At 44.4% G+C, this 18,248-nt stretch overlaps 1 protein-coding gene across 1 annotated transcript in view; it reads left to right on the top strand.

Moving 5' to 3' along the window:
• LOC100136366 (cystic fibrosis transmembrane conductance regulator II) overlaps nucleotides 1-18,248 on the top strand; it is a 79,780-nt gene that overhangs the window by 12,057 nt on the left and 49,475 nt on the right. The window contains 5 exon segments of the mRNA NM_001123534.1: nucleotides 10,529-10,692; nucleotides 11,220-11,345; nucleotides 12,219-12,336; nucleotides 12,630-12,758; nucleotides 17,943-18,035. Of these exon segments, the coding sequence (NP_001117006.1) occupies nucleotides 10,529-10,692; nucleotides 11,220-11,345; nucleotides 12,219-12,336; nucleotides 12,630-12,758; nucleotides 17,943-18,035 (630 nt within the window).

Genomic DNA, 18,248 nt, shown 5'->3' with positions numbered 1-18,248 from the left:
AGATATAAGTCTCCAACTTCAGTGATTTTTGCAATTCGTTCCAGTCATTGGCAGTAGAGAACTGGAAGGAAAGGCGGCCAAAGGAGGTGTTGGCTTTGGGGATGACCAGTGAAATATACCTGCTGGAGCGCGTGCTACGGGTGGGTGTTGCTATGGTGACCAGTGAGCTGAGATAAGGCGGAGCTTTACCTAGCAAAGACTTATAGATGACCTGGAGCCAGTGGGTTTGGCGGCAAATATGTAGTGAGGACCAGCCAACAAGAGCATACAGGTCACAATGGTGGGTAGTATATGGGGCTTTGGTGACAAAACGGATGGCATTGTGATAGAGTGCATCCAATTTGCTGAGTAGAGTGTTCAAGGCTATTTTGTAAATGATATCGCCGAAGTCAAGGATCGGCAGGATAGTCAGTTTTACAAGGGTATGTTTAGCAGCATGAGTGAAGGAGGCTTTGTTGCGAAATAGGAAGCTGATTCTAGATTTAATTTTGGATTGGAGATGCTTAATATGAGTCTGGAAGGAGAGTTTACAGTCTAGCCAGACACCTAGGTATTTATAGTTGTCCACATATTCTAAGTCAGAACTGTCCAGAGTAGTGATGCTAGGATGGCGGGCAGGTGCGGGCAGCGATCGATTGAAGAGCATGCATTTAGTTTTACTAGCGTTTAAGAGCAGTTGGAGGCCACGGAAGGAGTGTTGTATGGCATCGAAGCTCGTTCGGAGGTTTGGTAACACAGTGTCCAATGAAGGGCCAGATGTATACAGTATGGTGTCATCTGCGTAGAGGTGGATCAAAGAGTCACCGGCAGCAAGAGCGACATCATTGATATATACAGAGAAAAGAGTCAGCCCGAGAATTGAACCTTCTGGCACCCCCATAGAGTCTGCCAGAGGTCCGGACAACAGGACCTACGATTTGACACACTGAACTCTATCTGAGAAGTAGTTAGTGAACCAAATGAGGCAGTCATTAGAGAAACCAAGGCTTTTGAGTCTGCTGATAAGAATGCGGTGATTGACAGAGTCAAAAGCCTTGGCCAGGTCAATGAAGACGGCTGCACAGTACTGTTTTTTATCAATGGCGGTTATGATATTGTTTAGGACCTTGAGCGTGGATGAGGTACACCTGTGACCAGCTCGGAAACTGAATTGCATAGAGGTACGGTGGGATTCGAGATGGTCGGTGATCTGTTTGTTCACTTGGCTTTCGAAGACTTTAGAAAGGCAATTGTCCTGTTGGATGGTGAACCTTCACCCCAGTCTGAGGTCCTGAGCGCTCTGGAGCAGGTTTTCATCAAAGATCTCTCTGTACTTTGCTCAGTTCATCTTTCCCTCGATCTTGACTTGTCTCCCAGTCCCTGCTGCTGAAAAACATCCCCACAGCATGATGCTGCCACCACCATGCTTCATCGTAGGGATGGTGCCAGGTTTCCTCCAGACATGACGCTTGGCATTCAGGCTTTTTGGCAAACTCCAAGTGGGCTGTCATGTGCCTTTTACTGAGGAGTGGCTTCCGTCTGGCCACTCTACCATAAAGGCCTGATTGGTGGAGTGCTGCAGAGATGGTTGTTCTTCTGGAATGTTCTCCCATCTCCACAGAGGAACTCCGGAGCTCCGTCAGAGTGACCATCGGGTTCTCGGTCACCTCCCAGACCAAGGCCTTTCTCCCCCGATTGCTCAGTTTGGCCAGGCGGCCAGCTCTAGGAAGAGTCTTGGTGGTTCCAAACTTCTTCCATTTAAGAATGATGGAGGCCACTGTGTTCTTGGGGACCTTCAATACTGCAGAATGTTTTTGGTACCCTTCCCCAGATCTGTGACTCGATACAATACTGTCTATGAGATCTACAGAGTATTCCTTTGACCTCATGGCTTGATTTTTGCTCTTACATGTACTGTCAACTGTGGGACTTTATATAGATAGGTGTGTACCTTCCCAAATCATGTCCAATCAATTGAATTTACCATAGGTGGACTCCAATAATGTTGTAGAAACATCACAAAGATGATAAATGGAAACAGGATACACCTGAGCTCAATTTCGAGTCATATAGCAAAGGGTCTGAATACTTATGTAAATAATTTGTAAAAATATCTAAAAACCTGTTTTCACTTTGTCATTATGGTGTATTGTGTGTAGTTTGTTGAGGGGAAAAAAATATTACATTCATTTTAGAATAGGGCTGTAACGTAACAAAATATGGACAAAGCCAAGGGGTGAATAATTTCCGAATACGCTGTAAGTAGTGAAAGTAACTTGTCCTTGCAGTTATTTCACATCAGTGCAGATGAAGGAAAGGAGATGAGGAGAAGACTATTGAGAATTACACCCATGTGGACAGAAACTGTGGTTCAAGTAATACATTTGTGTGTACAGTGTGTCTTCTTATGATTAAGTAGTCCACCAGACATTATCTGCCCCTGAATGCACGTTTGTGCTTGTGAGTGCTAGGTTAGCCTCCAGTATGTAATTTAACTGACATTTTGTCATTGAACTGACAGTATGTAGTTTAGCCAACAATATGTAGTTTAACTGACAGTACGTTGTTTAACTGACAGTATGTAATTTAACTGACAGTATCTATTTTAACTGACAGTATGTAGTTTAGCCAACAATATGTAGTTTAACTGACAGTACGTTGTTTAACTGACAGTATGTAATTTAACTGACAGTATCTATTTTAACTGACAGTATGTAGTTTAGCCAACAATATGTAGTTTAACTGACAGTACGTTGTTTAACTGACAGTATGTAATTTAACTGACAGTATCTATTTTAACTGACAGTATGTAGTTTAGCCAACAATATGTAGTTTAACTGACAGTACGTTGTTTAACTGACAGTATGTAATTTAACTGACAGTATCTATTTTAACTGACAGTATGTAGTTTAGCCAACAATATGTAGTTTAACTGACAGTACGTTGTTTAACTGACAGTATGTAATTTAACTGACAGTATCTATTTTAACTGACAGTATGTAGTTTAGCCAACAATATGTAGTTTAACTGACAGTACGTTGTTTAACTGACAGTATGTAATTTAACTGACAGTATCTATTTTAACTGACAGTATGTAGTTTAGCCTACAGTATGTAGTTTAACTGACAGTATGTAGTTTAACTGACAGTATGTAATTTAACTAACAGTATGTAATTTAACTAACAGTATGTAATTTAACTGACAGTATGTAGTTTAGCCTACAGTATGTAGTTTAACTGACAGTATGTAATTTAACTAACAGTATGTAATTTAACTAACATTATGTATTTTAACTGACAGTATGCAGTTTAACTGACGTTATGTAGTTTAACCGATAGTATGTAGTTTAACTGCCAGTATGTAATTTAACTGACAGTATGTAGTTTAACTGACAGTATGCAGTTTAACTGACGTTATGTAGTTTAACTGACAGTATGTGTAACGGTTGTCGTCGGGGATAGAGGTCCAAAACGCAGAAGGAATGTGGATGCTCATCTTGTTATTTATTTTATATAAAGAGAACACCAAAATAACAAAACGAAGAACGCACAAACAACAAAACAGTCTTGTCATGCTCACACAGGCAAAACAAGAAACATGCTCACACAACACTAAACCAAACAATTACCCATATATAGGACTCTCAATCAGAGGCAACGAGAAAGCACCTGCCTCCAATTGAGAGTCCAACCCCCCATTGACCTAAACATAGAAATATAACAAACCAGAAAGAACATAGAAATACAAAACATAGAACATAGACCAAAACCCGGAAATTACAAATCAAACACCCTACTACATACACCACCACCCCGAACCACATAAACAAAATACCCTCTGCCACGTCCTGACCAAACTACAATAACAAATAACCCTTATTACTGGTCAGGACGTGACAGTATGTAGTTTAACTGACAGTATGCAGTTTAACTGACAGTATGTAGTTTAACTGACAGTATGCAGTTTTACTGACAGTATGTAGTTTAACTGACAGTATGCAGTTTAACTGACAGTATGTAGTTTAACTGACAGTATGTAGTTTAACCGACAGTATGCAGTTTAACTGACATTATGTATTTTAATTGACAGTATGTAGTTTAGCCTACAGCATGTCTCTCCACACTTCTCAAGGAATGTGTTAAACAGCGATATTCAACTGGGGGTCTGCAGGGGGTCAACCGGGGGTCTGCAGGGGGTCAACCGGGGGTCTGCAGGGGGTCAGTTGGTCTTCCCTGTGGCTCAGTTGGTAGAGCATGGTGTTTGCAACGCCAGCATGGTGTGTGCAACGCCAGGGTTGTGGGTTTGATTCCCACGGGGGGCCAGTACAACAACAACAAAAAATGCATGAAATGAAATTAAATGTATGAAATGTATGCATTCACTACTGTAAGTCGCTCTGGATAAGAGCGTCTGCTAAATTACTAAAATGTTAATGTAAAATGTCAACCGGTGATCTGCAGGGGTGTGCAGGAAAAAATAAGAAAATACATTATTTTATTTTATTATTTCAATGTTTTCATGAATATCACTAACAGCAACAGAATAAACTAAATTGTAATTACATACCTAGAGTAGAAAATAGGAGAATATTTTCTCTCTAATGATGTCAACTTTATTTCTCAACTTCTAATATTGAGCTAATTACACTCACTGGAACTTTTTTATTTATTTATTTCACCTTTATTTAACCAGGTAGGCAAGTTGAGAACAAGTTCTCATTTACAATTGTGACCTGGCCAAGATAAAGCAAAGCAGTTCGACAACATACAACAACACAGAGTTACACATGGAGTAAAACAGATATACAGTAAATAATACAGTAGAAAATTAAGTCTATGTACAATGTGAGCAAATGAGGTGAGATAAGGGAGGTAAAGGCAAAAAAAGTCCATGGTGGCAAAGTAAATACAATATAGCAAGTAAAACACTGGAATGGTAGATTTGTAGTAGAAGAAAGTGCAAAGTAGAAATAGAGATAATGGGGTGCAAAGGAGCAAAATAAAATAAATAAATACAGTCGGGGAAGTGGTAGTTGTTTGGGCTAAATTATAGATGGTCTATGTACAGGTGCAGTGTTCTGTGAGCTGCTCTGACAGCTGGTGCTTAAAGATAGTGAGGGAGATAAGTGTTTCCAGTTTCAGAGATTTTTGTAGTTCGTTCCAGTCATTGGCAGCAGAGAACTGGAAAGAGAGACGGCCAAAGGAGGAATTGGCTTTGGGGGTGACCAGAGAGATATACCTGCTGGAGCGCGTGCTACAGGTGGGTGCTGCTATGGTGACCAGTGAGCGGAGATAAGGGGGGACTTTACCTAGCAGGGTCTTGTAGATGACCTGGAGCCAGTGGGTTTGGCGACGATTATGAAGCGAGGGCCAGCCAACGAGAGCGTACAGGTCGCAGTGGTGGGTAGTATATGGGGCTTTGGTGACAAAACAGATGGCACTGTGATAGACTGCATTCAGTTTGTTGAGTAGGGTATTGGAGGCTATTTTGTAAATGACATCGCCAAAGTCGAGGATCGGTAAGATGGTCAGTTTTACGAGGGTATGTTTGGCAGCATAAGTGAAGGATGCTTTGTTGCGAAATAGGAAGCCAATTCTTGATTTAACTTTGGATTGGAGATGTTTGATGTGAGTCTGGAAGGAGAGTTTACAGTCTAACCAGACACCAAGGTATTTGTAGTTGTCCACATATTCTAAGTCAGAACCGTCCAGAGTAGTGATGCAGGACAGGCGGGCAGGTGCAGGCAGCGATCGGTTGAAGAGCATGCATTTAGTTTTACTTGTGTTTAGGAGCAGTTGGAGGCCACGGAAGGAGAGTTGTATGGCATTAAAGCTCGTCTGGAGGGTTGTTAACACAGTGTCCAAAGAAGGGCCAGAAGTATACAGAATGGTGTCGTCTGCGTAGAGGTGGATCAGAGACTCATCAGCAGCAAGAGCGACATCATTGATGTATACAGAGAAAAGAGTTGGCCCAAGAATTGAACCCTGTGGCACCCCCATAGAGACTGCCAGAGGTCCGGACAACAGGCCCTCCGATTTGACACACTGAACTCTATCTGAGAAGTAGTTGGTGAACCCGGCGATGCAATCATTAGAGAAACCAAGGCTATTGAGCCTGCCGATGAGGATGTGGTGATTGACAGAGTCGAAAGCTTTGGCCAGGTCAATGAAAACGGCAGCACAGTATTGTTTCTTATCGATGGCGGTTAAGATATCGTTTAGGACCTTGAGCGTGGCTGAGGTGCACCCATGACCAGCTCTGAAACCAGATTGCATAGCGGAGAAGGTGCGGTGGGATTCGAAATGGTCGGTAATCTGTTTGTTGACCTGGCTTTTGAAGACCTTAGAAAGGCAGGGTAGGATGGATATAGGTCTATAGCAATTTGGGTCAAGAGTGTCCCCTCCTTTGAAGAGGAGGATGACAGCAGCTGCTTTCCAATCTATGGGAATCTCAGACGACACGAAAGAGAGGTTGAACAGGCTAGTAATAGGGGTTGCAATAATTTCGGCAGATAATTTTAGAAAGAAAGGGTCCAGATTGTCTAGCCCGGCTGATTTGTAGGGGTCCAGATTTTGCAGCTCTTTCAGAACATCAGCTGAATTGATTTGGGAGAAGGAGAAATGGGGAAGGCTTGGGCGAGTAGCTGTGGGGGGTGCAGTGCTGTTGACTGCAGTAGGGGTAGCCAGGTGGAAAGCATGGCCAGCCGTAGAAAAATGCTTATTGAAATTCTCAATTATAGTGGGTTTATCGGTGGTGACAGAGTTTCCTATCCTCAGTGCAGTGGGCAGTTGGGAGGAGGTGTTCTTATTCTCCATGGACTTTACAATGTCCCAGAACTTTTTTGAATTTGTATTGCAGGAAGCAAATTTCTGCTTGAAAAAGCTAGCCTTAGCTTTTCTAACTGCCTGTGTATATTGGTTTCTATCTTCCCTGAAAAGTTGCATATCACGGGGGCTGTTTGATGCTAATGCAGAACGCCATAGGATGTTTTTGTGTTGGTTAAGGGCAGTCAGGTCTGGGGAGAACCAAGGGCTATATCTGTTCCTGGTTCTAAATTTCTTGAATGGGGCATGCTTATTTAAGATGGTGAGGAAGGCATTTAAAAAAAATAACCAGGCAGCCTCTACTGACGGGATGAGGTCAATATCCTTCCAGGATACCAGGGCCAGGTCGATTAGAAAGGCATGCTCACTGAAATGTTTCAGGGAGCGTTTGACAGTGATGAGTGGAGGTCGTTTGACCGTAGACCCATTACGGATGCAGGCAATGAGGCAGTGATCGCTGAGATCTTGGTTGAAAACAGCAGAGGTGTATTTAGAGGGCAAATTGGTTAGGATGATATCTATGAGGGTGCCAGTGTTTACGGCTTTGGGGTGGTACCTGGTGGGTTCAGTAATAATTTGTGTGAGATTGAGGGCGTCAAGCTTGGATTGTAGGATGGCTGGGGTGTTAAGCATGTCCCAGTTTAGGTCACCTAGTAGCACGAGCTCTGAAGATAGATGGGGGGCAATCAGTTCACATATGGTGTCCAGAGCACAGCTGGGGGCCGAGGGGGGTCTATAGCAGGCGGCAACGGTGAGAGACTTGTTTTTAGAGAGATGGATTTTTAAAAGTAGAAGTTCAAATTGTTTGGGTACAGACCTGGATAGTAGGACAGAACTCTGCAGGCTATCTCTGCAGTAGATTGCAACACCGCCCCCTTTGGTCGTTCTATCTTGTCTGAAAACGTTGTAGTTAGGGATGAAGATTTCAGAGTTTTTGGTGGACTTCCTAAGCCAGGATTCAGACACGGCTAGGACATCCGGGTTGGCAGAGTGTGCTAAAGCAGTGAATAAAACAAACTTAGGGAGGAGGCTTCTAATGTTAACATGCATGAAACCAAGGCTATTACGGTTACAGAAGTCATCAAAAGAGAGCGCCTGGGGAGTAGGAGTGGAGCTAGGCACTGCAGGGCCTGGATTCACCTCTACATCACCAGAGGAACAGAGAAGTATGAGGATAAGGGTATGGCTAAAAGCTATAAGAATTGGTCGTCTGTGACGTCCGGAATAGAGAGAAAAAGGAGCAGGTTTCTGGGGGCGAAAAAATAGCTTCATGGTATTATGTACAGACAAAGGTATGGTAGGATGTGAGTACAGTGGAGATAAACCTAGGCATTTAGTGATGATGAGAGAGATATTGTCTCTAGAAACATAATTGAAGCCAGAAGATGTCATAGCATGTGTGGGTGGAGGAACTGAGAGGTTGGATAAGGTATAATGAGCAGGGCTAGAGGCTCTACAGTGAAATAAGCCAATAAACACTAACCAGAACAGCAATGGACAAGGCATATTGACATTAAGGAGAGGCATGCTTAGCCGAGTGATCAAAGGGTCCAGTTAGATAGCTAGCCGAGCCATAGGTAGCAAGCTGGTAGAAGATGGAGGAGGTCTGTTTTTAGCCACCTTGTGCGATTCCGTCTGTAGATTAGTGGGGTTCCGTGTGGTGGGGGGACCAGTCCAATTGGCAAAATAGTTAGTTATAGTGGCCCAAGAAAATTGCTAATTACTAATTACACTCACTGGAGCTAATTACACTCACTGGAGCTAATTACACTCACTGGAGCTAATTACACTCACTGGAGCTAATTACACTCACTAGAGCTAATTACACTCACTAGAGCTAATTACACTCACTGGAGGTAATTACACTCACTGGAGCTAATTACACTCACTAGAGCTAATTACACTCACTGGAACTAATTACACTCACTGGAACTAATTACACTCACTAGAGCTAATTACTCTCACTGGAACTAATTACTCTCACTGGAGCTAATTACACTCACTGGAACTAATTACTCTCATTGGAGCTAATTACACTCACTGGAACTAATTACACTCACTAGAGCTAATTACTCTCACTGGAACTAATTACACTCACTGGAACTAATTACTCTCATTGGAGCTAATTACACTTACTGGAACTAATTAAACTCACTAGAGCTAATTACTATCACTGGAACTAATTACACTCACTAGAGCTAATTACTCTCACTGGAACTAATTACTCTCACTGGAGCTAATTACACTCACTGGAACTAATTACTCTCATTGGAGCTAATTACACTCTCTGGAACTAATTACACTCACTAGAGCTAATTACTCTCACTGGAACTAATTACTCTCACTGGAGCTAATTACACTCACTGGAACTAATTACACTCACTGGAGCTAATTACACTCACTGGAGCTAATTACACTCACTGGAGCTAATTACACTCACTGGAACTAATTACACTCACTAGAGCTAATTACACTCACTGGAGCTAATTACACTCAGTGGAACTAATTACTCTCACTGGAGCTAATTACACTCACTGGAGCTAATTACACTCACTGGAGCTAATTACACTCACTGGAACTAATTACACTCACTAGAGCTAATTACACTCACTGGAACTAATTACACTCACTGGAGCTAATTACTCTCACTAGAGCTAATTACACTCATTGGAGCTAATTACACTCACTGGAGCTAATTACACTCACTGGAACTAATTACACTCACTGGAACTAATTACTCTCACTGGGACTAATTACTCTCACTGGAGCTAATTACTCTCACTGGAGCTAATTACTCTCACTGGAGCTAATTACACTCACTGGAACTAATTACTCTCATTGGAGCTAATTACACTCACTGGAACTAATTACACTCACTGGAACTAATTACACTCACTAGAGCTAATTACTCTCACTGGAACTAATTACTCTCACTGGAGCTAATTACACTCACTGGAACTAATTACTCTCACTGGAGCTAATTACACTCACTGGAACTAATTACACTCACTAGAGCTAATTACACTCACTGGAGCTAATTACACTCACTGGAGCTAATTACACTCACTGGAGCTAATTACACTCACTGGAGCTAATGGAGCTAATTACACTCACTGGAGTATCGGACATAGGCTTAGAAAAAGCACCTGCGAATAGTCGACCAGTGTGGCAAGTGCCGCTGGCTGCTGGTAAGCTTTCTTGAATTGGACATACATTTTTGCCAACACATGGCTAACCTTTGTTTAACCAGCTTAACAGCTGCATTTAGTGAAAATGTGTTTGGAGTTACCTTTCTAGCTAATAGGCTATATAAGAGTTTACACTTCCTCTTCCAATTATAATGTGGGGAGATCAAAATGATGAAAAACTATGTACCAAATCTATTAATTTTAAAATGTTGATTACTTCTCTTTGCCATTATCATTCACCTGATTGTAAAACAACATGTGTAAAAAAGTTTTTTTGCTAATGTATTATGGGGTCCCTGAGTTCCCGATTTGCCTGGGAGGGTTAAAGACCCATGGTGTAAAATATGGATTGTAGATTTGTCCTTACGTATATATTTTTGTTGTGTGTGTGTGTGTGTGTGTGTGTGTGTGTGTGTGTGTGTGTGTGTGTGTGTGTGTGTGTGTGTGTGTGTGTGTGTGTGTGTGTGTGTTCTGTGTACATATACATGTTACTGCGTGTGTCTTCTCTTCATACAGTCATGTGTATGTGTGTTGCAGAGTCTTGGCCTGGCCCACTTTGTGTGGATCACCCCTCTGCAGTGCATCCTGTGTGTGGGGTTGATCTGGGAGCTGATTGAGGTGAATGGTTTCTGTGCCCTGGCTGCCCTCACCCTGCTGGGCATCATACAGGCCTGCCTCTCTCAGAAGATGGGGCCTCACAGGTGGGTACTGGACTGTACAGGAGTTCACACACACCACACACACACACACACACACACACACACACACACACACACACACACACACACACACACACACACACACACACACTGTGCCCTCTAGATGGGTCTGTACAGGACCGGTAGCTCTGGTCTCCGCCACTGATCTCATCTTACCCACATGGAACAGAACGGCATGGCCTGTGCCCCTGAGAAATGTCAACAAAGTGGGAAACACTGCCTATTCAGACGGGCACAACTTTCACTGTTCCACACAAAACTCTTTGATCCAGAAGTAAATCTTGTTAATTAACATCCAAACCTGTTAAGTCTTCATGTTTATGTTCTCAGCCATCTCTCTGTAGTTGAAAAGTCTCATTAATTGTATCAATATGGTGTGTGTGTCTTATTCTCTCTCTCTGTGTGTGTGTGTGTGTGTATATACGTGTGTCTTATTCTGTGTGTGTGTGTGTGTGTGTGTGTGTGTGTGTGTGTGTGTGTGTGGGGGGGGGGGGGGGTCCTATGATCAGGCAGAAAAGAGCAGGGTTAATCAGCAGGCGTCTGGCTCTGACCTCAGAGATCGTAGAGAACATCCACTCAGTGAAGGCCTACGGCTGGGAGGAGGTGATGGAGACTATCATCAAGAACATCAGACAGTAAGACACACACCTAACTAGAACCTAATACTGTACATAAACAGAGACAAGTTGGTTCCAGCCCTGAATGCTGATGGGCTGACAGCTATGGTATATCAGACCGTATACCATGGGTATGACAAAACATTTATTTTTACTGCTCTAATTACTTTAGTAACCAGTTTATAATAGCAATAAGGCACCTCAGGGGTTTGTGGTATATGGCCAATATACCTCGCGATGCGTCTTGCCTAAGAACAGCCCTTAGCCGGGGTATATTGACCATATACCCCCCCCCCCCCCCCCCCCCGTGCCTTATTGCTTAAATGTTCAAGGCAACAATCCCAGAGCTATAGGGAAAGTGGTCATGCTTTGACTCTGTTGTAATACTCTGACGTGAAAAGTCATGTTAGCAACAGGAACCCATCTATCTAAGATCTTCTTGGAACTAAAAACTCTTAGTTTGGATAGATGATCTGTAACTCTCAGTAATGAGATTCCCATCAAGATAATTTCGCTTCAATTCCTTTAAATATGAGTCGAAGCTCAAAGGAAGCATTAATTGCACTCTATGATCATGACACATGACTTTCACAAACAAAGCCAATCAGAGCAACAATCCTGCATTGTGTAGTCCAGTGGAGAGCTCTATCCTTGATGTGTTATGTTTTTTGGTTATACAGTCCTTGAGTAAAGTTCCAATGTTCAATGTTTAATCCCTGTCTGATTTGGGAGAATGTGGGGCTAAATCCATAATTAGATTTCCCTGTGGCTGTTTGTCCACCTATTTATGCCATCAAGTACGTGACAGGACATCTTGTAACCTTGTCTAGGCAGATTGTGACGTAAATATGGTCCCCCACCCCCCCACCTCTCCTCTCTCCCCCCTCCCAGGGATGAGATGACGCTGACGAGGAAGATTGGTTCTCTGCGGTACTTCTACAGCGCCTCCTACTTCTTCTCTGCCATCCTGGTCATTGTGTCAGCCATCGTGCCCCACGCCCTCAGCAAGGTACTTTCCCCACTGGTCTATATATATATATTTATTTAAAATCTAATTGACTTGTGATGTTTTTGATGTTGTGAGTATTTCTTTTGTCTTTGTATTGTTGAGAAAGTATGACAAATTAGTTTCCCCTTGGGGATTAATAAAATACCTTTTCTTATCTGTTTTACTACAAAACACACACTTTTCACATACGTAGACACTGGTATTGTGCTGGATATAATGAATATGAGGTAAAACATCTGTGAAATACTTCCATTGGGGATGAATAAAGTTGAATCTGAATGGGGTCTTTCCAGGGCATCATCCTGAGAAGTATCTTCACCACTGCCTCTTACCTCATGGTGCTCCGAATGACCCTCACCAGACAGCTGCCCGGCTCCATACAGATGTGGTACGACACCCTGGCGCTGGTCACAAAGATAGAGGTGAGGCGGTTATGCATACTTGGGCATGGAGGAAAAGACGGATGGGGGGGACGGGAGAAGGATGGAGGGAGGACAGGGAGTGGGGAAAAGGATGGGGGGAGGACAGGGAGTGGGGAAAAGGATGGAGGGAGGACAGGGAGTGGGGAGAAGGATGGAGGGAGGACAGGGAGTGGGGAAAAGGATGGAGGGAGGACAGGGAGTGGGGAGAAGGATGGAGGGAGGACAGGGAGTGGGAAAAGGATGGGGGGAGGACAGGGAGTGGGGAAAAGGATGGAGGGAGGACAGGGAGTGGGGAGAAGGATGGAGGGAGGACAGGGAGTGGGGAAAAGGATGGAGGGAGGACAGGGAGTGGGGAGAAGGATGGAGGGAGGACAGGGAGTGGGGAGAAGGATGGGGGGAGGACAGGGAGTGGGGAAAAGGATGGGGGGAGGACAGGGAGTGGGGAAAAGGATGGGGGAGGACGGGGGAGGACAGGGGGAGGGATGGATGGGGTTTCAAAGTTCCATTCAGATGCGGTACAGTACGCTGGAACTTTGGGTCATCGTCGAAGTCGGAATTTAACTTTGGTACAGTCTGGTACAGGGCTGTAATAGTTGGGAGTTGGGTTGGAGAAGCACATGTTGTAGTCATGTTGTATTCTGTATATAATGTATATAATGTACATTTGCATGTGGAATGTACAGACTTGAGGAAGTGGAGGGGAAATGAGTTCTTGTTAACAGAGGTTGATGATAACTCTGTTTTTGTCATTGTCAACTCTTGTTTTGTCAGTGTCCCCGAAGGTTATGTCAGTGTCCCCGAAGGTTATGTCAGTGTCCCCGAAGGTTATGTCAGTGTCCCTGAAGGATATGGCGCTGTCCCTGAAGGTTATGTCACTGTCTCTGAAGGTTATGGTACTGTCCCTGAAGGTTATGTCAGTGTCCCTGAAGGTTATGTCAGTGTCCCTGAAGGTTATGTCAGTGTCCCTGAAGGTTATGTCACTGTCCCTGAAGTTTATGGCACTGTCCCTGGAGGTTATGGCACTGTCCCTGAAGGCTATGTCAGTGTCCCTGAAGGCTATGGCACTGTCCCTGAAGGTTATGTCAGTGTCCCTGAAGGTTATGTCACTGTCCCTGAAGGTTATGGCAGTGTCCCTGAAGGCTATGTCAGTGTCCCTGAAGGTTATGGCACTGTCCCTGAAGGTTATGGCACTGTCCCTGAAGGTTATGGCACTGTCGCTGAAGGTTATGTCAGTGTCCCTGAAGGTTATGGCACTGTCCCTGAAGGTTATGGCACTGTCCCTGAAGGTTATGGCACTGTTCCTGAAGGTTATGGCACTGTCGCTGAAGGTTATGTCAGTGTCCCTGAAGGTTATGTCACTGTCCCTGAAGGTTATGTCACTGTCCCTGAAGGCTATGTCAGTGTCCCTGAAGGTTATGGCACTGTCCCTGAAGGTTATGGCACTGTCCCTGAAGGTTATGGCACTGTCCCTGAAGGTTATGTCAGTGTCCCTGAAGGTTATGTCAGTGTCCCTGAAGGTTATGGCACTGTCCCTGAAGGTTATGGCACTGTCCCTGAAGGTTATGGCACTGTCCCTGGAGGTTATGGCACTGTCCCTGAAGGCTATGTCAGTGTCCCTGAAGGTTATGGCAGTGTCCCTGAAGGCTATGTCAGTGTCCCTGAAGGCTATGGCACTGTCCCTGAAGGTTATGTCAGTGTCCCTGAAGGTTATGGCACTGTCCCTGAAGGTTATGGCACTGTTCCTGAAGGTTATGTCAGTGTCCCTGAAGGTTATGTCACTGTCGCTGAAGGTTATGGCACTGTCCCTGAAGGTTATGGCACTGTCCCTGAAGGTTATGTCAGTGTCCCTGAAGGTTATGTCAGTGTCCCTGAAGGTTATGTCAGTGTCCCTGAAGGTTATGTCACTGTCCCTGAAGGTTATGGCACTGTCCCTGGAGGTTATGGCACTGTCCCTGAAGGCTATGTCAGTGTCCCTGAAGGTTATGGCAGTGTCCCTGAAGGCTATGTCAGTGTCCCTGAAGGTTATGGCACTGTCCCGGAAGGTTATGGCACTGTTCCTGAAGGTTATGGCACTGTCGCTGAAGGTTATGTCAGTGTCCCTGAAGGTTATGGCACTGTCCCTGAAGGTTATGGCACTGTTCCTGAAGGTTATGTCAGTGTCCCTGAAGGTTATGTCACTGTCCCTGAAGGCTATGTCAGTGTCCCTGAAGGTTATGGCACTGTCCCTGAAGGTTATGGCACTGTCCCTGAAGGTTATGGCACTGTCCCTGAAGGTTATGTCAGTGTCCCTGAAGGTTATGTCAGTGTCCCTGAAGGCTATGTCAGTGTCCCTGAAGGTTATGGCAGTGTCCCTGAAGGCTATGTCAGTGTCCCTGAAGGTTATGGCACTGTCCCTGAAGGTTATGGCACTGTTCCTGAAGGTTATGTCAGTGTCCCTGAAGGTTATGTCACTGTCGCTGAAGGTTATGGCACTGTCCCTGAAGGTTATGGCACTGTCCCTGAAGGTTATGTCAGTGTCCCTGAATGTTATGGCACTGTTCCTGAAGGTTATGTCAGTGTCCCTGAAGGTTATGTCACTGTCCCTGAAGGTTATGTCACTGTCCCTGAAGGCTATGTCAGTGTCCCTGAAGGTTATGGCACTGTCCCTGAAGGTTATGGCAGTGTCCCTGAAGGTTATGGCACTGTCCCTGAAGGTTATGGCACTGTCCCTGAAGGTTATGTCAGTGTCCCTGAATGTTATGGCAGTGTCCCTGAAGGTTATGGCACTGTCCCTGAAGGTTATGTCAGTGTCCCTGAAGGTTATGTCAGTGTCCCTGAAGGATATGGCACTGTCCCTGAAGGTTATGTCACTGTCCCTGAAGGTTATGGCACTGTTCCTGAAGGTTATGTCAGTGTCCCTGAAGGCTATGTCAGTGTCCCTGAAGGCTATGTCAGTGTCCCTGAAGGTTATGGCACTGTCCCGGAAGGTTATGGCACTGTTCCTGAAGGTTATGGCACTGTCGCTGAAGGTTATGTCAGTGTCCCTGAAGGTTATGGCACTGTCCCTGAAGGTTATGGCACTGTTCCTGAAGGTTATGTCAGTGTCCCTGAAGGTTATGTCACTGTCCCTGAAGGCTATGTCAGTGTCCCTGAAGGTTATGGCACTGTCCCTGAAGGTTATGGCACTGTCCCTGAAGGTTATGGCACTGTCCCTGAAGGTTATGTCAGTGTCCCTGAAGGTTATGTCAGTGTCCCTGAAGGCTATGTCAGTGTCCCTGAAGGTTATGGCAGTGTCCCTGAAGGCTATGTCAGTGTCCCTGAAGGTTATGGCACTGTCCCTGAAGGTTATGGCACTGTTCCTGAAGGTTATGTCAGTGTCCCTGAAGGTTATGTCACTGTCGCTGAAGGTTATGGCACTGTCCCTGAAGGTTATGTCACTGTCCCTGAAGGTTATGTCAGTGTCCCTGAATGTTATGGCACTGTTCCTGAAGGTTATGTCAGTGTCCCTGAAGGTTATGTCACTGTCCCTGAAGGTTATGTCACTGTCCCTGAAGGCTATGTCAGTGTCCCTGAAGGTTATGGCACTGTCCCTGAAGGTTATGGCAGTGTCCCTGAAGGTTATGGCACTGTCCCTGAAGGTTATGTCAGTGTCCCTGAAGGTTATGTCAGTGTCCCTGAAGGATATGGCACTGTCCCTGAAGGTTATGTCACTGTCCCTGAAGGTTATGGCACTGTTCCTGAAGGTTATGTCAGTGTCCCTGAAGGCTATGTCAGTGTCCCTGAAGGTTATGGCACTGTCCCTGAAGGCTATGTCAGTGTCCCTGAAGGCTATGTCAATGTCCCTGAAGGTTATGTCAGTATCCCTGACAGTTATGGCAGTGTCCCTGAAGGCTATGGCACTGTCCCTGAAGGCTATGTCAGTGTCCCTGAAGGCTATGTCAGTGTACCTGACGGTTATGGCACTGTCCCTAAAGGCTATGGCACTGTCCCTGAAGGCTATGGCACTGTCCCTGAAGGCTATGTCAGTGTGTCAGTGTCCCCGACGGTTATGTCAGTGTCCCTGAAGGTTATGTCAGTTTTGGAGATTTTTTGTCAGTATTTGAAGAATCTGTATCTGAAGACTCAGGAATTGGCACAAACACACACACACATACATGCACACAAATGCATGTTCAGACATACGGATCAGTGTTTCCCCTATATTCATTTAGCAGCAGCTATTTAATATTACATTTTTTTCATCATTTTCAGGATGGTAAAGTGTTTACAGTGTAAACTTAAACAACTAAAACCAGATATAAAGTATTTAGAGATAATGGAGCTATATATTTTTGAATAAGATTTTTGAATAACAATCACCCAAATAATAACTAGACAGTCAAGGAGAATCAAAAATTGCAAAAATGGCATGGGGCCCTCATTGATTTTGGTATTATGTTTGAGTCACTCATGTAGCATAAAACATGGCATAAGCCATGACAAAATGTGTAGAATTGCAGGAAATTAACTTTAAAACAGCAACATTTTGTCTCTGTCGCCAAGAGGAAGTCCTTTCAAAATGTTGGTTGGAGACTGCACAACTGGCCACGCCCACTACCACGCTAACTTTGCCACTGCAAAAATCCTAGGTGAAACACTGCAGACGCGTGCACCCCCCCCACACCAACTGCACCCCAAGACACATACATGCCCTTCATACTGCCCTGCCATAAGGCGCATCAAGAAATAGAGAGTCCACGGCCAAAAAGGCCATATTAGGGTCACAGTACAGTTGTTGTTGTGTCATTCTTATCAGGGATTCCTCTATCTCCTGAACATGTTGTATATTCTGTCTGTGAGCCAGTACTGCACAAGGCACTACAGTAGGACAACATGTTGTATATTCTGTCTGTGAGCCAGTACTGCACAAGGCACTACAGTAGGACAACATGTTGTATATTCTGTCTGTGAGCCACTACTGTTTGTTCTCCACTGTGAATGTGTGAATGTGAATGTGTGTGTGTGTGTGTGTGTGTGTGTGTGTGTGTGTGTGTGTGTGTGTGTGTGTGTGTGTGTGTGTGTGTGTGTGTGTGTGTGTGCGTGTGCGTGCGTGTGCGCGTGCATGCGTGCGTATTGAGCTGACTTGTTGTTGCCAAGATAATATTCTTATCTGTTTCAATTTGTAATACATTTGTGGTTTTAACTCTTGTTTTGTCTGTCCTGTAGGAATACCTCTGTAAAGAGGAGTACAAAGTATTAGAGTACAACCTGACCACCACTGAGGTAGAGCTGGTGAACGTGACCGCCTCCTGGGATGAGGTACGTGTGTGTGTGTGTGTGTGTGTGCATTCTATTCTTCCTGATAATAATCCTACTATTGTGTAGGTAAAAGGCAATTCATCATCATGACCACAGAACAACGTTATCAGTTTGAAGTGTCGCAGGCAGTACATTTAACTTTATGGACACATGTTATGGCCATCTCAAGTAGGTAAAAAATGATTTGTGTTCAGATGCTTTGTGCACTAATTT

The sequence above is a fragment of the Salmo salar genome, chromosome 10 (assembly GCF_965601325.2).
Source record: "Salmo salar chromosome 10, fSalSal1, whole genome shotgun sequence".
In the NCBI taxonomy this organism is placed as follows: Eukaryota; Metazoa; Chordata; class Actinopteri; order Salmoniformes; family Salmonidae; genus Salmo; species Salmo salar.
This window is presented reverse-complemented; position numbering and strand designations above follow the sequence as displayed.